A 27995-nucleotide genomic window follows, 5' to 3' on the forward strand; every position below is an offset into this window, starting at 1 on the left:
CCACAAAGATCTAGCGATCTCTGTGGTGTGGATTGCACCTTTCCCAATGTTAATTTGAATCTGGCGACAAGATAGGTGTTCAGCAAAAGTGTTGTTACCAAGCAGGGTAAGTAGCCAATCACATTGATAATTTTTCATAGAGAGCAAACCAGGAAGTAAAATGCACTGATTATCCTTCACTTTTTTTAATGAGTTCTACAGAATTCAAACTAAAGATTGGGACATACACATTAGAAGCTGACATATAAAATATTATTTAAATTTTTTTTTAAAAACATGGAATTTTTTAAAAATCGGAATTTTTAAAAAATCAAAATGCAAAAATATGACAAGTATAAAATTATATTTCCAGGGCCAGAGAGTTTCTTCAACAGTAGTTATGACTTAGTACACCGTTAAAAACCCACTAAACACTTTATTAACAAGACATAACGTTTTGGAGGGTTTTTAAATAGTAATACTGCAGCATAAAGCAGGAAGTTCTCATCACCTCAGTGATTTATAATTGATTTCATTCGCGGAGACATCAACACACACCCGATGGACAAGTGTAGATTCGCTGACAGCAACTTCTAGATTTCTGCTTTTAATTGTGCATTTGCAGTCTCCAGAAGATGCTGTCAGTTGTTGAGGAGTGATGAAAAATGCCGATAGTTTCGTTGCCATTACCACCGCAAAATACGCGCCATAAAATTCAACAGCAGGGTCAAAATCCTGGATTTTTCTACATAGTACCATCATGGGAGCATCATCATCACAACAGTTTAAGAGGGCCCACAGCCACCTTCTCAAAGTGGCTGGGATGGACAATAAATACAGCCTTCACCAGTGTCGCTCATATCTCAAAAACTAAAACAATTCTAATTTCCCTGCATTCTTAATATTTGAATTAAAGTGTATATATAGCAGGTAAGAAAACTGAAGCTAATTTTGAAGTGAAAGATCAGAAAAGAATTTGGATAGAAATACATCTGAAGGAATGAGGCAGCACTGAATGGGGAAAAGGGAGTAACAGAACAAGCACCACTGAAGTGCCTATTTAAAAAGTAAATTTTAAACAGTTGTAATTATTAGCCTTCCAAATGAAGCAGAACTTTCCTGGGATTTGTTGACAGTCTGAAACAGATTAGTCATAACATAGCACAATAATTTGAATAGTCATTCTCAACAAATTGCGAAGAAAATTGTCAATAAATCAATATAAGGTAATAAAACCAGCAACAAAAATACAATGGGAGTTAAAAATAGCACTTACCAACAAGAACTACCAGCCTATACTTTTCATTGGGTTGATGCTGGTAAGAGACGACTTCTTCGTATGTTGGTACATCTGCTGTGTCGTACTGTTCACTTCTTTTACTTTCGTACATGGATTTATTAGTCTTTCTGTCTTTTCTGCTCAGTCGAAAACTTCTTCTGAGACCAGCTGTAAAAATTGAGAATTACTAGAGCCTCGAATCAGTGTAAAGCCCCATCAAGAGTTACTATACAAAACAAAGAAAAAGTCAACATTACCTATGGTACTGCTACTATTCATCAAAACCACCGAGAATGATCATGCTACCTTTGGAATGAATCCTGAAAACACGATGTTTGTGGAACATTTTCCCTTCGTAAACACACAGTAAAAATATATATAGCTTTAAAAATACGTACATATACATATGTATGTGGATTGAGGACATGGATTAAGTCAAAAATTAGTTGTTAGTACTGAGATTCACTTCACGCAGTTTAGGTCCAACTTAAATAAAACTTTTTGAAAAAAATTAAACCAGGAAAAAATAATTGATATGGCGTTATTAGATTTAATGATGTGGATATTACTTGTATCCTGTGATTCATAATCTACCAGAAAGATTGTAAAATCTGTATAATCAGTTAAACATCAGTTGAATTACTGCTGTTGCCATGATATACACATCAAATGAGGAGGCCAAAAATAGGAGAGTACATAAAAGAAAATCTCTTCACAGTAATAGGGTTACATACATTTGCACTACATACATTATCTCCCCTCACTGAAATATATTGTCAAATTGATAAGTATTTGGACCACATGACACACAATACAAATACTTGTGCAATGTTTTTAATGAGAAGGGAAATATTTGATAATTCCTCCCTCCATTTCTTATTTCTTCAACACAATGCAGCATTCTCATATGCAGGTGGCCTTCTAGAACTGTCTGGCTATACAGCTTCTCAGCAACGGAATGAGCAAAAGCCATGTGACTAACCCTCTTACTGTCATTCACCTCCTGTGGGCAGGACCATAGCATTTGCTGTGCAGATATAACTGACATAAGGAACTCAACTGTCCGGGTGACCACTCTGACAAAATAAATAGCGCACTATCGTGCCATAACTATGAGGTAATACTGACAATAGAAAGCAATTACTGGATACTGTGTGGCACAGTGGATTCATGTACAAGCCTTTCAAATGCTGGTTTGAAACCAACCCACACTGATAGATGAAATTTTCTTCAATCTATTGTCTGTACAAGTGCTAAGTGTAATGAATTTGGAACAGATGTCCTTATTGCAAATTTGGCACAAAGACACACTAAACCAGGAAACTCACCCAGCAAGACCAAGAAATGAACGGTGTAGAAAATACACAAAAGTACAATGGTGGGGGGAGCAGCAGCAGCAAGATTCATGATAAGGCACATTGTCAAAGCAGAATAGAAGCAGATGAACTTGGTTGTTATTACAGTGACCTAGAATGCTCAATGCTGACTCTGGGTAGTTGAAACATGAAGGCTTTGCCTTCACTCGATTGGATATTCCATATATTGATGAGCAGAAATTTCCTCTCGTAAACAAAAAGCAATTAAATATGTGACCAGATAGGTAAGCTAACTTATAAAACAACAAAATCACACCAGCTTCAAATTTTCCAGCATTGCCAAAAACACAATTTTTATCATATATATATAATGCTATACAGTTAATCGATGAAAGGCAATGCCTTTATATATTGCATATATTTGGTACTTGTTGCAACAAACTATCTAGAAACATGATTCTGATAGGGACTGAATACTACAAATGATCTTCATTTAATGAAACACATGCAAAAAGGAGACAATCTCGTTAGCTATCAGCATGAATTATAGATCCTGCTTAGAGTTCTCAAACAAAAGTGACATAGCTGAAGAGGTTTTGGTTCAATTTCAGCAATTCAACAATTATTGATGGACAAAAGAGCAGCACTCATGTCAGTGATTTCCAACTTAACTTCATGACACAAATACATAAGCGGCAATAAAATAAACAGAAGCCAATACAGACAAGAAAATAGGTGCTAAAGTTTAAGCTGCTGTTGGAATGTTCCAAAATTAGACATAGTAAACAAAATAAGGAAATTGGTTTCGGTCATGAATAAAAAGAGTGAGGGATTACATGTAGTGACTGAAAAAACTGCTAAAAATAAGGAATATGGGTGAGGTAAAAACTCAATCTAATTTATGAGAAAATAGAGAAGGAAATATATGGCAAATGTCAGGCGCATCTGCATCTGATCAAGCAAAGAATGTTAGTTTGAAGAGGATTTATACCTTCATTTTAGAATTTCAACTTCAAGTCAGGTCCCATCAGCCAACTGCAGAATCAGAAATGGTACGCACACACCACTCATACATAATTAGTTGATAACTCCAAATGACAATGGGAGTTAGTAAGTATTCTGAGCATTTTGTGAAAATTGAAACAGACATATTTCAGACTTCAGTTTTATTGGTGTTTTCGTCACTAAGACATTTAAGTTATCGCTATCTGAAGGGAGAGATTAAAACTTGAATAGTATATTATACCAAATTTATGAACCAACCCAATTAACTAGAAAAAGACCAATGTCCCAGATCAGTCTACTTAGCAATTTTTGAAGTGACGTACTTTCACCCCTAGCATTATGATCTGAACCTGGCTCAGTCAGATGGAACTGAAGCTATTGCATTTGACAACCAATAAAGATACTAGTGGAACAAGTCTGGAAAGTTTCAACCCAAGTCTCAAAGGGTATAAATCCACAGCATGAATTAGCACTAATTTGGAAACCACACTCAAGAGTACAGGAAATGGAAATAGCACAAAAATATGGAAGGAGATGGTCTTCTGAGGGTAGGGTGCACTTGATGGCTGATATATTGTAAGATAGCTCCAAATTACATTCTGCTTGCATTACATGGATGTTCATAATTTGGTTGATGGGTGTAAACTGGAAATCATTCTCTATTGCTGATGGTTGTCACAATGATAAACTCACAACTGCACTTAGCTCTTTTGACAATATGATAAGCATATAAAACGATAAAACCATGCAGAAAGCTCGGAAATGTTTAAACAAACAAGGACGATATACATAAAATTTCTATTTTAGTGCATTCTAGTTATAGCAATTTTTCAGCCTCTATGTTTGACAGATGACGTCAAATGGCTCGACGTTCAAATCACTCAACTGTCTATGTTTTACTCCGGCCTTCTGTGTGTGGCATTATGTTTTGCCAACACTCGGCTAAGTTGTTAATTGAAATACATTGGAGGGATGCATAAAAATAAGGCAAACAATATTCCCCACATTATACCAGGACTTCTTGTTGGACTAAATTACAACACACAGTGGGTTGGATTTCTGGTGGTGGGGGTCCCAGCAACAGGACAGAAATCGGGAGGGCAAGCCCGCCTCCGCCATTTGTCGGAACCCCGGCTGCACTGAACAGCGGGCAGGCAATTAACAGCCCACCGTTCAAGCTGCTGTAAGGAAGGCTGCCTGCCTCCAGGTGCTGCGGGCCAATCAGAAAGCCGGCAGCTCCTCAGTTCCAGCAGCACCACCAGGAGCAGTGGCCACTACTGGGACTGCAGATTGTAATGATGGATGCCAGCCACCACACAAGGTGAGTGGGCTGGGGCTCACTGGGGTCAATCAGGAGGGTAGGTCGGCCCTGGCGATCAGGGGGGTCGGGGGTGCGGGATGTTGGTGAGGACTTGGGGTGATAGTCGTGCTGCGGGGGTGGCCATTGCCACCAGGGGGCCCCTCCATGGACCATGGAGTGGCCAAGTAGCAGGCACCCATCCCCCCCACCATGAGCCAGCTAGGAGGCCACCATTGGCAGCGGGTACCTCTGATGCTAGCTAAATGCCAGTGGGGGCAGGCGGTAGCCCTTAAAAGGCCACTTCAGTGGCTCAATTGGCCTCCCAGTAGATTTCCCATCTGCCATGGTGTCCGCTGCAAAGAAATGGCAAGGAAGCAGACAAGGTTGGGCATACTGCCCGATGACATCCCACCCCACCTTGTCAGCCCCCCTGCCCCCCCACCGGCCTCCCAGCTTGTCGCCATAGGCCTCGTAAGATTCCACCCAGTAATTTGGAATGCCGACTTGTTTGTTGTTTCTTAGCATAGCATGTTAAGCATTGAACTGACACTGCCTTCATGAAAAAATATCTTTGTTCGCCAATAAATTATACCACGAAGAAAATAATTTTGGATCACATCACTTGCACTCTGCAGTATCAGGACTAAAACAGTATGCAACTCTTCGAGCTCTCTTCCATCCCCAAACAAAAGCTTTCCGAACACTTATTCATGAAGATAATCCCTTTAATACTTGTAGTAAAGATGCAATAACTTATTGTCTCACTGATTTAGCTATTTAAAATTAAATGCTGCCTTTTAAATTTACAAACCAATAGACAGCACTTTACTGTCCCGCATCAATAATTAGATATGCAGATCATACTATCTACAATTTAAAAATATGAACACATCTCCTAGGTAAATAAGTGTTCGACCTTTTTTTGCACACATTTGGGCCAAAAAGCATCAGGAGCAGATAAATTCAATGTTCTCAGCATGTACTTATTTCTAATGGTTTTGCTCATAATTTTACTGTAATTAATTCAGCCTTCAAATACTCATTTTCATGATGATTTTATTATCTGCTGAAGCAGGGTGCCTTCTGAAATATTCACCACTAAAGAGGCTATAGTCTACAGGGAAGGGAATTTTCTATAATGGATTTTAAGTATCAAAATACTTGGCTAGAAATATAAAGCATGTCAATGCCTGAAATATTGGAACTGCTGTTAAGTTGCAGTCTGCTGAATCTGATGCTTTTTGTTTCAGTAAAAGAAAGTTGGTAAGCATGAGCAATCCAACATTTGTTGATCCCCATCAAGTTTTTGTTTTCTTGGAATGTAAAAATAATCTTTGATGAATGCCAGCAAATATTTACACAATAAGGTGAACTGATTTACAACTAATAGCTTTTTTTTCTGCCTAATGCTGTTACTCCACAACATTTATCCTCTTATGCAAAGGTAAGGAACATCTGAACAAGGTATGATTGAAGTTAATAAAAATTCTCTCAACCCTATTCCTTTCGTGCATTTGTCCCAAAATAGCAAGCTTGATTTTGGAACCTAATGTTCCTAACCCGAACAAATTGTTACCTTGGAGGTAATCACATGCTTATCCAACCTTGCCAGTTCAAGATGAATCAGACATTCGTGGGCAACTGGAATTCCTTTTTGGAAGATATCAAAATAAATACAGCCCAAAAATATAACATGAGCTTAAGCACTGAAATCAGCAGAAGCATTCCAAGTATAAGAATTATATAAATTACACAACTGAATACAACAGTGCTTGTTTGTAAATATGCCATGCGTCCCATCTGTCGTGGTCCTGTAGTTTTTTTTTTCTCCAGGGAATATGTGGTATGTCTTTAAGGCTGGAAAAGGAGTCATAGTGCTTTAAGAACCAACAAGCCTCAGGAGTTAGAGAAAATGCATTTTGGTTGCCGTTGGATACAACCATATGGAGAGGGAACCAACCAGCTTCAGAGAATGCATCCTGGTTACCTGGCAACAGCCTTCAGGGACCCAGGACTGGATAGAAATGTTGCAATTATTTTTTGAACTGGCTTTTTATTTGAAGACAATCTGTTCTAACAGAACACAGACAGACAGCTGGTGTTAGCGCCTAAGAGCTCTCTGCCATTTAAGCTGAAGGAACAGAATTTAGTCTGTTTAATTATCTCTCAAAATTCTAAAAAAAGTCAAGCCAAAACAGAGATCTCTGATAATTTAAACTGAAGGAAAGGAAATTAGACTGTGACACTCTTTTATCCCTCAAAAACTCTAAAGTCAGACTGATTCTATTGAAAGTGTTTACAAGTTGTTAATTATTGAAATCCATCACTGGAGAAGGAAAGCATCACTTACTGCTGGAATTAGACGACGGACTGGTCTACTGTTGAAGAACCTTTTTTCCCCATCGGACGGCTGTAAGGGCTTCAAGCAACATTGGACTGTAAATTTGCAAGGACTGTAATTTTTCCAATTTAAATGTTGTTTATATCTTCATAGTGTTTAAAATTTAGTTTTATAAATTAAACAATTTTTTGATTTAAAGACACCTGGTTTGGTTAGCTTCATTCGGGGGTTAATAGATGGTACAATTTGGCTGGGTCTTTCTTTAATTTGGAAAGTTTAAAATGATATGTTAGGCTATCTGTGGAGGGATGGGATTGAATTAACAGTGCGTTTCTCCCATCACAATCAGAATCATATATCTTGATTAGGGGCTTTGAATGGAGCGGTCGGCCGAAACACATCACATGACCATGAGGCATGAAGTCTTGCTCCACTGATGAACAAAGACAGTGGATTGGAGAGCAGCTCTTTGGCATGATGTAACTGGAGCAAGAATTTATATCACATCAAGGATCGTTTTACACAAAATGTTTGCCTGGGCTGCTTCTAAACAGCTGTTCTAAAGCAAGAGTTCCACTTTTAAAAAAATTATAATAAAACACTATTATGTTTAACTGATACTGAGTATACCTCTACAAAAGCAAAATACTGCAGATGCTGGAAATTGGAAATAAAAACAGAAAATGCTGGAAATACTCAGCAGGTCTGGCAGCATCTGTGCAGCGTTAACCTTTAAGGTTAATGCCCTTTCATCTGAACTGGGGAAAGTTAGAAAAGTAATAGGTTGTAAGCAAGTGGGGCAGGAGGGGGGGGGGGGGGGGGGTGTGGTGGGGGCGGAACCTAATGTGATAGGGTGGAAGATAGGAAAGATTGAACGACAAAAGAATTGGTGGTGCAGGGTCAAAGGGAGTGGTAATGGGACAAGCAAAGAAACTAAAAATGTGTCTAAAGGAAGTGCAAAAAGCAGAATGATGAATAGCTGCCATCCAAAAGTAAATACAAGAGAAAATCAAGAGTAAAACCAAAACCTGCCAAGAAAAAGGGAACAAAATGGGGGCAGAGATTACCGTGTGAAATTGCTGAACTTAATGTCGAGTCCAGAAGGCTGCAACATGCCTAATCAAAAGATGAGGTACTACTTCTCGAGCTTACGTCAAGCTTCATTGGAACACTGTAGTAGGGTGATGATAGAGAGGTCAATGTGAGAATAAGGTGGAGAATTAAAATGACAGATGAAAAGAAGCTCAAGATCATGCCTGAGGACCGAATGCAGGTGTTCCACAAAGTGGTCACCCAATCTGTTTGGTCTCCCCAATGCACTGCAGACCATATTTTGAGTAGCAAATACAGTATGCTAAATTGAAAGTAGTACAAGAAAATCGCTGTTTTACTTGGAAGGAGTGTTTAGGGCCTTGGAGAGGTGAGAAGAGAGGTGAAAGAGCAGGTGTTACATCTCTGCATCTGCATGGAAAGTTGCTGAGAGAAGGGGAGGGGATGCTGCGGGTGTGTGAGGAGAGGACCAGGGTGTCAGGAGGGAATAGTCCCTTCGGAATGCTGAAAGTGGAAGGAAGGGAAGATTATTGGTCTCTCAAGGAACCAAGGGATGTTGGGAGTGGGTGGGAAAGTGGAGTTGAAGCCCAAGATCAACCACGATCATATTGAATGGCGGAGCAGGCTCAATGGGCCATATGGTCTACTCCTGCACCTATTTATGTTCTAATGTGTTTGCTGGTGGCATTGCGCTGGAGGTGGGCAAAATGGCAGAGGATGATCTGTTGAAAATGGAGGCTGGTGGGGTGGAAGGTGAGGACAGGGAACCCGATCACTGTCTGGAAGGCAGGGGAAGGGATGGGAGCAGAAGTGTGGGAAATGGGACGGACACAGTCAAGGGCCTACCAACCATGATGGGGGAAGGCTCGGTAGAGGAAAAAGGAAGACATATCAGATGAGCTAGTATGGAAGATTGCATCAGAACAGATACGATGGAGGAGGAGAACTGAACATGTGGTAGGTAAATTTTAAGCACTGCATGTTTATGATTTTTCATTTAAACGTCAGCTCCCTAACCAATAGTCCATCATCAAGATCTAACGCAAGTGTCAGTCATTATCATAATCAGTGTTATCAGTTTGAGATATTTGTTTTCACTCAAGAGGGTGACTTATTTGTGTGTGACTCATTACAGAGTCAAAAAAAATCACACAGGCCCTTATGAAATATGTAGAAAAATGCATTCCAACTTGTATTTATGTAGCATCCTTAATGTGTTATAAAGTAAAATTTGACACTGAACCAGATAAGGTGATATTAGAGCAGATGACCAAAAGCTTGGCCAAAGAGGTAGTTTTTAAGGAACGTCTTAAAGGAGGAGAGGTTGAGAGGCGGAGAGGTGTAGGGAGGGAATTTCAGAGCTTAGGGCCTTGGCAGCTGAAGACATGGCCACCAATGGGGGTGCAATTACAAACTGGGATGCTCAAGAAGCATGAATTCAGAGCAGTGCAGATACAGAGGTTTGTGGGGGAGTCTGGGGGAGATTACAGAGATGGGCAGGGCGAGGCCATAGAAGGATTTGAAAACAAGGACAAGAATTTTAAAATCGAGGCATTGCTTAACCAGGAGCCAACGTCAGCGAGCACTGGGGTGGTAGGTGAATGGGACTTGGTGCGAGTCAGGATATGGGCAGCAGAGTTTTGGATGACCTCAAATTTACAGAGGGTTGAATGAGGGACTGGCCAGGAGTACACTGGAATAGTCAAGTCTAGAGGTAAGGATAACTATATCCCACAACTTTACTGTACTGAATATTGATGTTGAATCTGAAAATTAATTGCTCATGCCAAATGTGGCCTTTTTCCATTCTAACACCAAACAAAATTATGCTAAAATTTAATACTTGTGAACTTTCACTGATTATGAATAATAAACACTTTAATCAATTTTCAATTTGCAAAATGTCTGAAGTGTGAATATTTATTTCAGAAATATTAAATTTTCTTTGGATTGGAGAGTCAGCAAACAGAAATTTAAAGCTACTGGCAGTGGTCTGAGAACCAGTGCATAGTGGCACAAGATAAAAAAATTAAATGATTATACATGGCCATTTATATTTATTCATACATGCTATCACTGTTAGACTAGCAGTGACTCAGTTTGAAGATCCACAAACCTTGGTGATATTAAAATGACTACTTTTTAAAATGCAGATTTTTTGAAAATAATAATAAATGTTTGAAAATCAAGACCTTTTAGGGACATGTAGAGTTTTAAAAAATTGAGCACAAGATTTTGTTCTGCTTCTAATGAGTAACAAGAATTATGTATCATCTTTCACGTCCTCAGGATGGCCTGAAGCACTTGATAGCCAATGAATTACATTTGAAGTGTAGTTAAAGTTGCTTTATAATGCTTGAGGCAATTTTAAGGTCAATGCCCAAAATTTATGCAAATCAGGGTCCTAGAAACACAAAGCAAGATAAATGATTGGATAATGTGTTTTGATGGTTGAATGATGAATGTTAGCCAGGGCACAATCTACACATAACAGATTCAAATGCTACCAATGATGCCAAGCTGACGGGAGTACGTTGCTGGTGGGCTAAGCTCACTCAACCTCAAAAAAATAATACTTGTTGTGGAACTCTGTTCGCTACATAACTGAGGGTAATGCTAGCTTTAGCGTGGGCTGGATTTTCAGGCCCTGATGGGGCAGGCATGGAGGCATACAAGCGGGTGCTGAATTACGCACTGCTGGCCAGTGTGTCGGTTCCCTAGTTCCATTCTGTCCCCAGACCATTTTCCCAGAGGCGGGATGTGTGGTCGGTGTGGGGAGCAGGGCTACCTGTCCACAAGTAGCAGATAGCCAATTCACCTTGTTAATGGCCATTTAAGGCCAATTGCCAGAGGCCGACTGGGGTTTTCCAGACTGTCTATAGGTCCCTGCGGGTGGTGGGGCTGGTGTACTTGCCTGGAGGCAGCCTCCCAGTGGCAGCCCAGGGGTCCAGCACTACATGCAGGCTTAAAAGCTCTTCCTGAGTTCAGCTGCAGCTGCAGGCTACCTTGTGGAGGGGCTCCCCACACCCTTGACAATGGTGGCCAGGATATTCAATCTATTTTTTAGTTTACATTTTAAAGAGCTGGAGAGAGGGTTAGCCTGCCCTCCGGCCATTAATTGGCCAATTCGAGGGGAAATGTAGGTGAGTGACTGTTCCCCACGCAGTGCAGGCTTCAGACTTCGACTTAAGTCTGACGGCAGGGTCCTGAAGCCGGTGGGCAAAATCCTGTCCCACATCTAGCAGCACTAATTATTGGAGAAAAGGAAAATAATTTCAATCCATGACACAAACATAACTGTTTCAAAGTTTTTGGTGACTGTGCCCAATGCAGGAATGGGGGAGTAGGGAGAGCACATGTATGAACATATGGTTGGAGGAAGATACCTTAAGCAACAGGGAGGAAAATAACAGGCCAAAGGGAAGGAGGCATTCTTCAGCAGTGACATTCCATTCTGGCCTTGGATTTTTTCCAACTTTTCCAAGAGATTACATGGCTGCTGGGGTGGGGGTGAGTGGGAAGAGACATCATGCGTGTGGGGCAGGCTTGATGAACTAGCTTAGGGATTGGCAACCTTTTTTTAACCTGAAGAGTCTTTTTAAAAAAAAAAATCTGCCTAAAATAAAAACTGAGAGCCGTAAGCCGCAAGTCATCTTTAAAACAAAATTCAATTTAAGATGCGTAGAAGTAGTAAGACAATTTTTTTGCCTATTAATTCTTGTGATTTAAAAAAAAAGCTTCTAATACTAGCATCGTTAAGACCAAGTGGCTCTACCATTTAATTAGTCATTCTAACCATACTCTTCTCATTGCTGTTTTGGAGAATTCAATTTTTAAAAAAATTATTGTTTTTTTAAATGACCATTCCTGTAGCTGGTTTATATTTATTCCAGTTTGTATGAGGTCTTTTTTGTATAGTTTGCGAAGAATATTTTTCGAGAATGTATGTGAAATAGACATGTAACAGGGTCTCTGCCCATAGAGGATTATTGAACCAACTATGTTGCATCCCAACGAACTAAGATAATGCGGGTGATCGAGATAATCACAACTAACAAATGCTTTATTCCACAAAATAATCTCGACAGTTTAACCATCAAAATTATATGAACAATCTACACACTAATCTGTTAATTAAACACACTAGATAAGTGTAGTAGGGCGGCGCAGTGGTTAGCACCGCAGCCTCACAGCTCCAGAGACCCGGGTTCAATTCTGGGTACTGCCTGTGCGGAGTTTGCAAGTTCTCCCTGTGACTGCGTGGGTTTTCGCCGGGTGCTCCGGTTTCCTCCCACCGCCAAAGACTTGCAGGTAATAGGTAAATTGGCCATTGTAAATTGCCCCCAGTGTAGGTAGGTGGTAGGGAATATGGGATTACTGTAGGGTTAGTATAAATGGGTGGTTCTTGGTCGGCACAGACTCGGTGGGCCGAAGGGCCTGTTTCAGTGCTGTATCTCTAAATAAAAAAAAAAATAATAGCACATTCAGAATACATTATTGTCTCAACTATATTAGAAGCAATAACGGTCGCAACCATACAAAGAACTGTATTTTGTTCTCTCCCCAATGTCGGGTTCCGTGGTTGGGGGGTGGGGGCCTGATGATGGCTCTGGATGAGTCCTGCCACAGACCTTGATGCACGAGTGCCTGGCTCGATCCTCCTGGCAACGGCGAGGATTCGTGGCAGCTCCCCTGCCGCTGGGCGAACGGACCTCAATTAAAATATTCAGATCAATAAAATGAATATATTTAAATACACTTAACTGCGATCTTGAGGACCCACCGCGATCTTTGGCGCGGCGGCCGGCACTCCCGCGCTTTCAAATCCCTGTCCGGGGAAACTCGGCGTCACGCTGCTGGGGAGGGGGGAGGAGGTGGTAAGATTTTCAGTGTGAGGAGGGGGGAGACGGGATCAAATAAACATAATGGGTATAGGAGATGGTGGGAAGGTTGACCTTTAAACATTGCGCAGTTTGGGGGGGGTGGGTGAGGTCAGATGTAAAAGGTAAGTATTTTTGGGGGGAGGGGGAAAAGGGTAAGTAGTTACTGTAATTGGTATTGAGGGGTGGGAAAGGGGCATTATGAATTTATATATTTAATTTTTTGGGGGGGGGGGGGGGGGGGAGATTACTTCTTAAAAAAATTAAATTTGCCGGCAGGGCTGGCTGCCCTTTAAAATGGCACCAGTGCCTGCATACAAGCAGCTGATGCCATTGCCGGCGACAGACAGCCCATCCCCTCCAGGTGATTGGGAAACGGGGGGCGTGGCACGGACCGCCTCGGCCACTTAAATGAGCCACTGTACGGGAGATTGCAGCGGCTCTTTGGCGTACTTTTTGAACATGCTGCCGAGATCGGCAGCAAGCTCTTAAAATCCAGCCCAAACTGTATCTTGAACCAAAGGCACTATCTATAACCAGGGTGTTGTTATACCTCTCAAACATGTTATTTAGAGCATGATGTTTTTCATTAAAATAATCATTTGAAACCGCAAAGTGCAGCACAGTGATTAGCTTTTTATCCCCACAATAAAAACACTGCTGTTACTTTTCCTGACTTTTTTTTAATAGGTATTTTCACGATAATGTGATCCAACTGAAAAAGCTTGGGAGCTGCAAATGAGAAGTTAAAGAGCTGTATGCTGCTCTGGAGCTGCAGGTTGCTGATCCCTGAATGAGCTGGTCTTTTCCTGCCCGTTAAATTCATATGTTCTCACTTCAATCTCGGTAATACAAGAAAACCTAAAGAAATGTAGCTAATAATACACATATGGCATTTGACAGAATTTTCCATTCACTTTTGCAACTTATAATCAGTTGTTCAATCTAAAAAAATTGCTTTCCAACTGAAAGTCTCTCAAAGTGCATATGTTCTCATCTAAGAAAGTACAATTGCTTATACTTTTAGTTGCCCCATCAACCATTCAGCTGTATTTTTCTTGGTTTCAGCATATTTAAGGTCTGCTATTATCTGCATGCATTTCATATGTAATTAGACTTTACACTTTACAACCAAAAAAATTGAGTGTGAGCAGCTAGCAAAAATAATGCAGCAATCAGAGGTGCACAATAATTACACTCCAGTTGGGATATAAAGAAGAAATTAATTTGAAATGTTGTTGAAGGGAAGACTTGGCTGATAGTCATTGCTATATGAAAAATGTTCTTTATTTGTGTTCATTGACTATAACAGCTTAACTGAGCAACATCTACATTACATTCAAAACATACAATCAATTAGATAGTTATAACTACTTGATTGGATATGCAAATTTAATTAAAATCAGATGTGTAAATTTTCCTGCTGCCAGGTTGAATAGTTACAGGGTCTAAGTTAATGTTCCTCCCAGCCATTCTTCCTTAAAATGGAAAATAAGTACATCATTGTGCAACAAAGAATTCAAGAAATTAAATAATGCTCATGTTGCTTGATATTCCTTTGACATTAGTTCAATTAGTTGCTTTGTGAAAGACAGGTTTTAAAAGATGGGAATGCAAGAACATAAGAACAAGAATTGTTTTTTGCAGAGGCCATAGCAGTAATCTCCACTTCCCCTTGATCACCCTGAACGTTCCTTAAATATTCACTTTTATATTTCAGGTTCCTGACCCCTCCAGCAGACACCATGTTGTTGCAACAGGAGTTTCCTTTTACAGAACATTTATTGTTAAATCATTTACGTAGAAGTTTCACAATTTCAAAGCGTACAAGGCTATTCCTACTAGACTCATTGCAGGCTTATTGGTCATATGTAAAAAAAAATTAAACCATCAGAATTTATGCAAGTATAACTTAAGCACCAACACGATCTACTGCTGATAATGAACATCAACTGGTGGTGAGTCACATCAGACACACAGGCCACCCCAACGAGCCAGATGGTGGCAGGGGGAGGGGGTGTGTAAAATGGAGCGGGAGGCTCTGGAAGGCCTCCCCACCCCGCTTTACGTAGGGCGGGGGCAGGTCAAGAAACGGGCCTCCCGCCCCAGGTCAATCAAGACCCTTAAGTTGCCAATTAACAGCCACTTGAGGGCCTTTGCCCGCCTCCATACGTATTTTACGTCTGGCAAGCGGGCGTCCTGGAGCCGGGAAAGATCACCCAGGAAAAGCTGGCAGCCTCTCCGCGCCGCGGGGTTGGGCCCTTACAATCGGGCACCGGGTACCCGATTGTGAGGGCTGCCCCCGCTTCCCCAACCACCTCCAGGACCCAAAACGCCACCCCCCTTCCCTTCAAATGACCACCCTTACCTTGCCGGGGCCCAACAGATTACCCCCGGCGAGGCAACCCAAACTTACCTGGACTCCTGGCTCCATGTCCTCAGCTGGGTTGCAGTAGCCACTGCTCCCAGTGGCGCTGCTGGCATTAAGAGCTGATTGGTCGACAGCTCAATGAGGCGGGACTTCCTCCCTCAAGTGGGTGGAAGTCCCCCCTCAGAATCATTAAAGCCTGGGGACCGGCAAAATGCGGGATGGAGCCCCAGGCCAGGCGGAAGCGGGTTCGCCACCGACTTTTACGTCAATGGCCAGCTCCCATCCACCCAACGTAAAATCCAGTCTACAGTAATTTGATTCCCTGAAGTGAACTAAACAAAACTAAAATCTAAGGGCTGAATTTTCCCAGCCCAATGGCGACAGGCTGGGAGGCAGGAGGGCTGGCAATATCGCAGGGGAAGGCACTGGAAGGGGAGCCCATGGCATATTGCTAGCAGCAGGAACCTCAGCTGTGCGGCAGCTGCTTATGGGCCCAATTAAGGGCCACTTCCCACCCCAGTGGGCATTTTGCCCATGTCAGGAGAGCCTGTTATCACAGACTGCCAGGTAAATCCAGCCAACCTTCCAGCGGGTTCCTGGGTGGGGGTCCTCCGTAATGGGTGCTCCCATGGCCCTCATAGGGGGCCCCCCAGCAGCAATGGCCATCCCCACGTCTACAGTAACAACCACCCACCCCCAACCCACCCCGGCATTGAATCGCCAAGGCCTGCCTGCCTGGTCTTGCTATCTTCAAAGAAACGTACCGATCCCTGTGCTCTCCTTTGCGATGCAGCCTCAGCACTGGCCACCGCTAGTGGTGACACTGCCTTAGGTTGCGAGCTGCCGGCCCTATGATTGGGCTGGTTGCCATCCTCAATTGGCTGCTGGCAAATGCTGCCCCCTGAAGTGGGATTGACTCCCACTTTCATCCCTGACTTAACCATGAACAGAAATATTCTGCCCTAATTATAAATCACAGGTGAGATTTTTTATTACAATACTTTTTTCCCATGTTCTCATTGGGCAGTGCAGATGCAGCTGAAAATGACTAGTAAGTATTTATTTTAAAGTGTTACATTTGGAAATCGCATTATCTTCATCTCAATTTTAATTCCCTAGAGCTCATAAATCCCAAGCATCCTCTTTCACCTGGAAGAATTCCACTAATCTCCATAAACCACCTTTAGGTCAAGAAGAAAGGTTAATTAGGAAAGCAGTTCCATTGAAAAACCTATTAGTAAGATCTTGAAAGGGTTCTGGATAGAAGTTACCAGTGTGTAGAAATTTGAAAGTGCAAGTCATTCCAGAGTGCTGTTAATTAAGACAAAGAACATCCAAGCGAGACATCATTCTTTCTTATATATTAAACTTAGTACACAGCTGAAATGAAATGTTTAGTATAACTAAAAAGGACAAACTTGCATTTGTACAGAGTCTTTCATGATTTCAGGATGTCCTAAAGTGCTTTGCAGTCAATGAGGTACTTTTGAAGAGTTGTTCCTGTTGCACTGTAAGAAATGCAGCAGCCAATTTGCTCACAGCAGACTCTCACTAACAGTAATATGATAATGACCAGATAATCTGCTTTATAGAGTCATAGAGTTATACAGCACAGAAACAGGCCCTTCAGCCCATCATGTCCATCAAGCACCTATCTATTTTAATCCCATTTTCCAGCACGGCCTGTAGTCTTGTATGCTATGGCGTTTCAAGTGCTCATCTAGATACTTCTTAGATGTTGACGTTTCCTGCTTCTACCACCTCTTCAGGTAGTGCGTTCCAGATTCCAACCACTCTGAGTAAAAAGATTTTTCCTCAAATCCCCTCTAAACCTCCTGTCCCTTAGCTTAAATCTAGGCCCCCTGGTCATTGACACCTCTGCTAAGGGAAAAGATTTCTTCCTATCTACCCTATCCATGCCCCTCATAATTTTGTATACCTCAATCAGGTCCCCCCTCAGCCTTCTCTGCTCTAAGGAAAACAACCCTAGCCTATCCAGTCTCCCTTCATAGCTGAACTGCTCCAGCCCAGGCAACATCCTGGTGAATCTCCTCTGCACCCTCTCCAGTGCAATTACATCCTTCCTATAGTATGGCGACCAGAACTGTACACAGTACACCAGCTGTGGCCTAACTAGCGTTTTATAAAGCTCCATCATAACCTCCCTGCTCTTATATTCTATGCCTCGGCTAATAGTGGCAAGTATCCCATATGTCTTCCGAACCACCTTATCTACCTGTGCTGCTGCCTTCAGTGATCTATGGACAAGTACACCAAGGTCGCTCTGACCCTCTGTACTTCATAGGGTCCTACCACCTACTGTATATTCCCCTGTTTTGTTAGTCCTCCCAAAATGCATCACCTCACACTTCTCAGGATTAAATTTCATTTGCCACTGCTCTGCCCATCTATATCATCCTGTAATCTAAGGCTATCCTCCTCACTACTTACGACACCAATTTTCGTGTCATCTGCGAACTTACTGATCATACTTCCTATATTCAAGTCAAAATCATTAATGTACACTACAAACAGCAAGGGTCCCAGCACCAATCCCTGCAGTACACCACTGGTCACAGGCTTCCAACTGCAAAAGCAACCCTTGAACATCACCCTCTGCCTCCTGCCACTAAGCCAATTTTGGATCCGATTTGCCAAATTGCCCTGGATCTCATGGGCTCTTAGCTTCTTAAACAATCTCCCATGGGGGATCTTATCAAAAGCCTTACTCAAGTCCATTTAAAGTACATCAACTGCTTTACCCTCATCTACACATCTAGTCACCTCCTTAAAAAATTCAATCAAGTTAGACACGATCTCCCCCTAACAAAGCCATGCTGACCATCCCTGATTAATCCCTGCCTCTCCAAGTGGAGATTAATCCTGTCCCTCAGAATTTTTTCCAATAGATTCCCTACCACTGATGTTATACTCACTGGCCTGTGATTACCTGGTTTTTCCCTGCTACCCTTCTTGAATAATGGTAAAACATTCGCTGTCCTCCAGTCCTCTGGCATGATTTTGATGTTTTTTTTCATTTTCCTCTGATGTTGATTTAGAGATAAATATTGGCTAGGACATTGGGAATAACTCACTTGCTCTTCTTTGAAATAGAGTTATGGGATCCTTTATGTTGACCTGAGAGAGTAGATAAGACCTCTGATTAACGTTTCATCTGACAGTGTGGTACGCGCAGTACTGAACTGGAATGCCTACAGAGTGTTTTGGGCTCAAGGGCTGAATTTTACCAGCACCCCGGGCATCGGGGCTCGTGGTGGGGGGCCCGGAAAATCCTTCCAGGAGAAGCCAGCCATGGGCCTCAATGCCGGGAAGGCCCCGCCCCATTTTACTGGCAGCGACAAGGCTTCGGGGTGGCCACCCTGCCGCCAGACAAAAAAAAAAAATTTACCTATGTAAATAAATGCTAATAAATGCGTTGCGATGGCCGTCCCACGCCGATATTCCGGCTCGTTGCTGGAAGTCCAGTTTTCAGATCTGAGGCATAACACTGATGGGGAGGGGGGAAGGAGTGAAACTTTCAGGGAACAGTGAAATTTTCAGGGCGGTGGGGGGGAAACTGTTACTATTGGCTGAGGGGATGGTGGGAAGGGGTTGAAGGGGAAAGGTAATGAAGTTCGGGGGGAAAGTTCGGGATGGGAACATCATTTTTTTTTTAAGTGGGGAAAAAGCAATAAATGAAGTGTTTGATCATAGGGAGGGGGTGGGAGAGGGCCTTCGATCTTTTGTTAAATTTAGAAATGTAAACGTTACATCTATTTCACTTTAAAACTTTAAATTAGCACTGCAGCCTCATAGCTCCAGCAACCCAGGTTCGATTCTGGGTACTGCCTGTGTGGAGTTTGCAAGTTCTCCCTGTGTCTGCGTGGGTTTTCGCCGGGTGCTCCGGTTTCCTCCCACCACCAAAGACTTGCAGGTTGATAGGTAAATTGGCCATTATAAATTGTCCCTAGTATAGGTAGGTGGTAGGGGGATATAGGGACAGGTGGGGATATGGTAGGAATATGGGATTAGTGTAGGATTAGTATAAATGGGTGGTTGATGGTCGGCACAGACTTGGTGGGCCGAAGGGCCTGTTTCAGTGCTGTATCTCTTTAAAAAAAAAAATTACCGATAAGGGCTTGAAGCTCTTTAAAAATAGCGCAGGCGCAGGATGCCGTTGCTAGGGACAGAGCGCTTGCTCCCTCTACGTCATCGGGGGTGGGCGTTCCAACCCCTCCATATTAATGAGCCGCCACGCGAAATATCATGGTGGCTCCGCGGTGTATGTCTCGCCACCGAGCCCCAAGTCTCTGAAGTGAGATCTTTACCCAAAACATTCTGACTCAGAGTGAGAGTCTACCCACTGAGCCCAAGCTGGCACTAAAACATGGACAACTGTGCTTCACAGCATGGAATCACGTACTGCTGATCCCCAAGCAGAAGTATTCACTATGTTGAAGTTAATGGTAAGTCTTAATACAGCACTATTAATGTAAAAAGGTCTAATATCTTACTGAAAGGCTAAAAAATAGAATAGCATTAATAAAAATCTAAATTAAAAAAACAGCAAAGTGTATTTCAGGCAACAAATTTATCAATGAGGAGATGCTGAATAAAAAGGATATATTCATATACTTTATGAAAAATGACAATTGCAAAGTTTAACATCTTAAAAATAGATTTGAATTTTATGGTATCACATAACCATTCTATGTTTCTATACAGTCCATAGATCCTCACTGAAAATTATTTCAAGCACAGATCAATGTAGTTTTGAAATAATTAATAAGATTTGAGACTCACTGGTTTATTTTTGTTGTCAGGATGCAGATGATACTGACAAGGTGACATTCTTAGTTGTTCAGGTGCGACAGGTTCCCGTCCATACATGATATTGGCCCAGATTTTGCATTAATAATGATGAAGCTAACAGCACTCAGCAATATGATGGAGTAAATTGGACAGCAAGTTCCGGAAATGTACAGTTAAACCTGGAAATCAGGAAGTTGCTGTTCGATTTGCCCTGCTCCTCCCCAAACTTTGGTACAGCAGTACCTCGCTGATAGATTTGGCATTAACACACATGTAAGGGTGTGAATTTGTTGTACTTACCCATTAGATACTCACTAAACATGCCAGAAAAGTTAGGGCTGGTACTTTCTAGTTTGTGAGTTTTTAAATTGAGTGCTAAGTCTTCATTGCCAAACAACTTTGCTGGCCCTGAAAATTTAATTTTAAAAGTGTGGAGTCTCATTCCTTTAGATTTTAATTATTGTTGGAGATTTAAAAAATCAAACGAAAAAAAACTTTAAAACTTTTTCTTTCTGTCTCTTATCTCTCTCTCTTAATCCTAACTTACTTACTTAGATTCTTCAGGTTGGATTTTCCCGGCTCCGTGGAGACAGGGTTTGAGGACTTTGGAGGGGGTGGGGGGGGGGGGGGGGGGGGAGGCGGAGAAATAGAGGGGGAGCCATGTCGAGATGGCTCCTTGATGCATTCCCACCTCCTGGGAGACGTTCCCAGAGCGGGCTGGGAACTGGGTCGCCTGCGCAGTCTATGGAGGTGGACAGCAAATTAGTCCAATTTAGGCACAATGTCGGGGCCATTCTGCACCAGCACCGGTATTTTACCGACATTGAAGTGGCCACCCCAGCCATGTGCAGAGGCTGCTGGCTCTATTGAGGTGGCCTCCTGGCAGCAGGCCAGGGGGACAACAGATCTAGAGGCTCCACGTCCCAATTATGTGGCTGCGAGGATGAAAGGTCGCACCTCCGATCATGAATAGACCTGTGGAGATGTTACCCTCCAACCCGATGGCCACACCAGCTTCAGGCCTTCTAATTTATAACTTCAATGTGGCTAGCCAAGGATGCCTCCATGTTGAGGTGCCCTCATACACCTGCCTGCCTCAGTGGCGCCCACCTTTCCCAGTGGGGCTGCCGCCCTGACATTGCTGCAGGCCATGTGATTCAGCCTGCAGCATTGGGAGCTTGCTGTCATTCTTAATAGTGTGACGAGCACGGAGGCAGTCAGTTAGGATACCGCCTCCTGGAGGGTTGCGCAGAGGACAGACTGACGACGGTTGGGGTCAGGAACCCCCATATGGTCTGGATGCCTGCCAGAAAATCTAGTCCATCGTGTCTCAGACAGGATTCTTTAATCTGTTTAGTTGAAAAGACGTTGTCACTTGCGCTGCTCACACATGCCACAAATCTCCTGTAAAGCATGCTGCGCTAGATCATGTGCCTGATAACAAGTAGCCACTCAAAAGCCTGCAAAAAGTCTGTGGGCAGCTGTAAGCATAGTGAATGTTCCTTTGCTGCTGACCGGAAAATCTGGGCCAATAGTTAACCAGTTGGGTTTCTACACGAACCCAACAGTTTTCATGGTAATTTTTCTGAGGCCAAATTATCCGTTTTGCTGAATTCAACTTCAGAACAGGTTAGGATATGCTTTGAACTCATTACCATTGGACTTCTAGCCACAACCACAACTGTACTCATTTACCATCACCTGAAAAGACAAAATATTGTAGCTTATACACAGAACAGAAAATATCAAAAACTCTTTTCACAAAGCAAAATTCCAAAATCCAATTCATATAATTATACCCCGAGTTCACAAAAACAGCTCACTATGATCATAAAAATATAACTATTGGATGTTACTGGATAAAATGTGTGTTCTGGAACCCAGGAGTCTTTACATTTCAGTCAAACTCCACTGTCGAAGAACTAGAATGTCAATGAAAACATAGGGGCCAAGAGTTTCCACTTTGGGTGCAATTGGAGATCCGGGCGCAACTGCACTCAAAATTGTGCTTGTTTTCAGAGATGTTTTTTCCACCCCAAGTTTCCACTCAAACTCATCTGCATTTTGCCGAGTGTAAAATCTTCCATGAAGAAACACAATTGAGCACTTTAGAACGTAATCTTTTTTTAACAATTTGCATTAAAAATATACCTAGATATATTTAAGAGTGGTAACCTAGAGCGTATTTATTAATACAGCGGAAAGTGCGTTTATCACAAAAAATAAGCATTTTAATGATTACCTTGGCCACCACCTGTAAGTAATCTGATCTTAAATAACTGAAAATAACATTTAAAAACTATACAGAACCATTTACTAGTTACATTGTTGTACAGTAGTCAGTTTCTTGGTAAAGTAAAAATATTCACAAACTTTTAACCCATTAGTATCCCTGCACCTAAAAAAAACCTTAATTTTAAGGGTCTCCTCGAAGGCCCACAAACAGGCACAATAAGTGGAAACTTGCCACAGTGATTAATTCAATTTGGGGAGAGGGCCAGCTTCTTGCTCAATGTTTTTTAAACTAGCACGAATGATTGCAGAAGTTCGACTTGCACTGTGTGTAATTTGTGCCTGAAATTCCTCGATCTTTTGAAATGATTTGGCTGAAAACAAAAAAGGAGCGCAGCCTCGCAGAAACTCCTGCCTAGGCTTTTCACATGGATGTTTATTCAGGAGTTACTTGTAATTCTACTAGATCTGGGGCAATGTAAGTCATACTTCATGGTTATAACGAAGTGCTACTTGAGCACCATTAAATGTCTGAATATGAAAGAGCTCCATGAAACTATTAGTTTAAAAAAGGTTCAAATTCTGGTCCCACTGATCTTACACTTTTTTGAACATCCTAGCTTTCTTTTCAACACTGCCATGATTTTGTGCCGGGGGTCTCATTTTTGCCCTGCAGTTTATTAGCAAAGGTCTGCTAAGCTAGGTATATGTTCTTCACCAAGCAACAGAGTCAAAAGGATGTTTAAAAATAGAAACACACTCGAAGTTTGATTGGTCTAGTCTTTTGAAACTTGCATCACAGCTCAGTCCTAAACCTCTCCTTCTGTCTCTCTCAAACACAGATGTATACAGGGTTCAGCAGTAAGAAAGGCGTTAAGGGATTTGTCACATGGCTATTACCCTTTCATAGGCATCGATGATCAAATACTCAATGGAAGACAGTTTAATACAGGGAGCTGAGCCACCATGTGTAACACAACTGATTAGGGCTATAATGTTAGATTGCTATCCTGCACTTAAGAGTTCAAGATAAATTTCAGCAAGCCTTGAAATTTTTACTTGTGATAGAGTCACTCCTCTGCATCATCAATTATGTTGGGTCGTTAGTTTATGAAAAATTAGAGCCGGCAGCTTCTTCCTCACTTAATTTTGTGTTAATGTGATATTCTTTGTGCGACTAAAAGTGGTATACTCCCTTTACAAGCATTGCTAAGCAATTAGAAACATGTTTCTCTTCATCTTACTACCCGCTACTACATTAAGTCAATATATTTAGTAAACACTCATTTGTATAGTGGTATACTATGGTACATAAAGAGGTGCAACAACATTAAATCTTGCTAGAGTTTTATAACGTGATTACTTTTTTATTTTTTATTACATTGCTGTTGACAAAACAGATCATGATCACCAGTTGTCTCTAAAACATGGTGATTAGAAGGGAACTTTGGAGAAGTTGTCAATAGCAGAGTTTTGCTGTAGGGTTAAAGGTTACTCTACGCTTGCAGCAATGAGAGCTCTGTAAAACCAGTGTTTGTTACCTAATGAACATAGCTCGAGATGGTGTATTGACCAGTACCAATGTAATTTTCTCCAAGACCCTGTAAAACAGTATATAATATTGTGATGCTTCTGTAGTTAGAAACAGCAAAGGATCAAGTCAGAGATTTTTTTTAAATCTGGAGTTATGATTTGATATATTGTTAACTTTACTTTCCAGAATAGCTTCTATCTCCTCATGCGAGGAACATAAGAGCAGGAGTAGGCCATTCAGCCCATCCAGCCTGCTCCGCCATTCAATATGATCATGGCTGATCATCCACTTCAATGCCTTTTCCCCCCCACCATATCCCCATATCCCTTTATGTCATTGGTAATTAGAAATCTGTCAATCTCTGCTTTAAACATACTCAATGACTGAACTTCCACAGCCCTCTGGGGTAGAAAATTCCAAAGATTCACAACCCTCTGAGTAAAGACATTTCTCCTCATCTCTGTCCTAAGTGGCTTCCCCCTTATTTTGAAATTGTGTCCCCTGGTTCTAGACTCCCCAACCAGGGGAAACATCTTAGGTGCATCTCCCCTGTTTATCCCTTTTCAGTATTTTGTAGGTTTCAATGAGATCACCTCTCATTCTTCAAAACTCCAGAGAATACAGGCCCAGTTTCCCCAATTTCTCTTCATAGGACAGTCCTGCCATCCCGGGAACAAGTCTGGTGAACCTTCGTTGCACTCCCTCTATGGCAATAATATCCTTCCTAAGGTAAGGGAATTAAAACTACACACAGTACTCCAGGTGCGGTCTAACCAAGGTTCAATACAATTGAAGCAAGACTTCACTACTCCTGTACTCAAATCCTCTTGCGATAAAGGCTAATATACCATTAACCTTCTTAATTGCTTGCTGCACTTGCTTGTTAGCTTTTAGTGACTTATTGACGAGGACACTCAGGTCCCTTTGTATATCTACACTTTCTAATCTTACCATTTAGAAAATAGTCTGCACATCTATTCCTCCTACCAAAATGGATAACCTCACATTTTTCCACGTTATATTCCATCTGCCGCGTTCTTGCCCACTCACTAAGTCTGTCCAAATCCCCTTGAAACCGCTTTGCATCTTCCTCACAACACACATTCCCCCCCTAGTTTTGTGTCATCCGTGAACTTAGAAATCTTACATTTGGTCCCCACATCCAAATCATTGATAATATATTGTAAACATCTGGGGCCCAAGTACTGACCCTTGTGGTACCCTACCAGTCGCAGCCTGCCAATGCGAGAATGACCTGTTTATTCCTACTCTGTTTTCTGCCTGATAAGCAATCCTTAATCCATGCCAGTATATTACCTCTTATCCCATGCGCTTTAATTTTGCTAAACAACCTCCTGTGGGGGACTTTATCAAAAACCTTCTGAAAATCCAAGTATACTACATCCACCGCTGTTAAAGGAAGCAAGAGAAGAAATAGTAGAGGCTTTGTCCATCATTTTCCATTCCTCTCTGGCTACAGGTCTGGTGTCAGAGGAGTGGAGGACAGCTAACATTGTACCATGGTCTAAAAAGGGAGAAAGAGATTGACCAAGTAATTACAGGCCAGTCAGCCTAACCATGATGATGGGAAAATTATGGGGAAAAATTCTGAGGATCAGGATAAATCTCAATTTAGAAAGACACGGATTAATCAGAGAAAGTCAGCATGGATTTAAGGGAAGGTCATGTCTATAGTACATTTCCAGTAGTGTGATTGCCTCTTTTTCATTCTTCAGTTCAACCCATATGGCCTCATTTGATAGTCCTTCTACCATATCATTCCCTCCTCTCAGCTGTAATTAAAAAAAAAATCAATATCCCAACCCACCCACCTTTTTTAATCCCCCTCTATCGTATCTGAAAAGCCTGTAACCAGGAATGTTCAGCTGCCATTCCTGCCCTTCTTTCAGCCATTACTGTCTCAGTAATAGCTATATCATACTCCAACATGTGAATCTGTGCTCTCAGCTCATCTACCTTCCCTGGACATCTTGCTTGAAGTATATACCATTTAGCACTGCCAGACTTCCTTGTCTATTTTCTAGCCGTTGTTTCTTCCCACCATCCCCACGGCCAATACAAAGTGTTTTTCCCACTCCACCCCCTCCCCCCCCCCGCCTTGCCCTGATCATTTTATTTCCTCCCCCCCAACCCCCCCCATCAGTGAGAATCGTGGCTGGTTAGCCATCAAATCGGCGTGGGACAGCTGCCGTTGGCAGGTAAGTTAATTTGCATTTTATTAATGCTCTCATTTAGATACTTAGATGAAGGCTTGGCAGCAGGGGGGCGCGCACTGAGGCCTTGCCACCGCTAATATCCGGAGGGGCCTTCTTGGCGTCGTGGCGGGCCGCTCCCACTAGCATTTTACGGGTCTCCGCATCACGACCTACGGTGTTGAGGGGCTGGTAAATTTCAGCCCATAATGCACTAATAAGAAATAATAGTGTAGAAATTTGTCTGGGGCAGCAGCATAAAATGAGTGACAGCAAATTGGTAGCCCCATTTACACAACGAAGTCAGTAGAAAAGAAAATAACGCAGAGTGTGAAATGGGCTGTCTATACGCTTATTATCAGCTTTGTGCTAATGCCCAAAATGAATTTTTACTCCAATGTCTCATGCTTTTCTCATGCTATAATTGGACATTCAGGACTCATTGAACCTCACTGACTTTAATTTTATTTCTCAGACGACTTTTCATTTTAAAAAATCAATTATTAATTGCCACAAAAAGTGAGAAGTTCAGTACGACTGCTAGTGCTTGTGAGCCATTGCTGTAAAGATCATTAGCCAGAATTGGAACTTGCATAGACAGTACTCCGACTTCTGGACTCAGATGTTCTTCTGTTGTTTGGAAGAAATATTATATTTAAATGTAATTAAGAAATGTGGCTACAAATTATAAAAAATAATTATTTAACACTCAAACTAAAACAGCAAGATGCATTAAAACAAATCTGTAATTTATATCCACCACTTTGGAGAAAGGAATTGACAATAAACAAAAGAAGTGAAGAAACAAAGGATTAGCATGCGCTGTGACTATTTGCTCACCTATATAGAGTCCACTGACAAGGTCACCATATTCAGCATCTTCTGGAGAAAGCATATAACCACAATGAACAAAGGCCAAGAAAAGAAGCAGAACAGTTAGAGGCTCAGCCACAAATGCAGATACAATGCACACTATTAAGGTAAGCTGCTCCAATTAACCAAGCACTACATTGCCTTGCAGCACTGAGTTTTCAGTTCAGGACTGAATGTTCCTTCTGACTGTTCAGTACAGTGCTTTTATACTTTACACAGGAAGAAAAGGAAATAGAAAAGATGCATGTCATAGCACTTCAAATACACTTCATATCCAAATTTTATAACACTAAAGTTTTAAAGAGACACCACTGAGTTCTAAAAGATTTTAACATTAAAACATAAATAGCACAAAGGTTATTCCAATACTGTGCAAAAGGTCTACTTATTAAAAACATTTAGCTGCTATTCACATATTTGTTACCTTCCCACATCTACACAGCCTTTTTTTCACAGCTACAACTATTCAGAGCCATAGACTGGATTTTGATCCTGGGTTCTCTGGATAACATTCTAGTTTCTAGAGATTATTTTGTTTGTAATTCTGTTTTCTTTAAATTTCTAGTGCTAAAAACTTCTAGTACTGTGAAAACATTTGTCAGCCTTTTCCATTATAAGTTCCTATGTCCACATTTATAACGGAATCTACCTTTGCAAATTTTTCATGCAACAACTGCATCATCCTGCCAGCAGGAGTGCTGCAATACCATGACTGGGAATAGGGGTGGGGGGAAGGATTGTCATAACAACATGACATATTTACATTGGCAGTTTCCATTATAAATGCAGACACAGAAATTTATCCTTGGT

The 27995-nt window shown here is 41.7% G+C and overlaps 1 protein-coding gene across 10 annotated transcripts in view; it reads right to left on the reverse strand.

Moving 5' to 3' along the window:
• The window catches only part of mpp7a (MAGUK p55 scaffold protein 7a), a 594283-nt gene that overhangs the window by 70523 nt on the left and 495765 nt on the right, over nt 1–27995 (reverse strand). For all 10 annotated transcript variants that reach the window (XM_068014202.1, XM_068014172.1, XM_068014194.1 and 7 more), the window contains one exon: nt 1256–1426. In XM_068014202.1, coding sequence (XP_067870303.1) covers nt 1256–1426 — 171 coding nt within the window. The remainder of the gene's footprint in view (nt 1–1255; nt 1427–27995) is intronic.

The sequence above is a fragment of the Heterodontus francisci genome, chromosome 2 (genome assembly GCF_036365525.1).
Source record: "Heterodontus francisci isolate sHetFra1 chromosome 2, sHetFra1.hap1, whole genome shotgun sequence".
In the NCBI taxonomy this organism is placed as follows: domain Eukaryota; kingdom Metazoa; phylum Chordata; class Chondrichthyes; order Heterodontiformes; family Heterodontidae; genus Heterodontus; species Heterodontus francisci.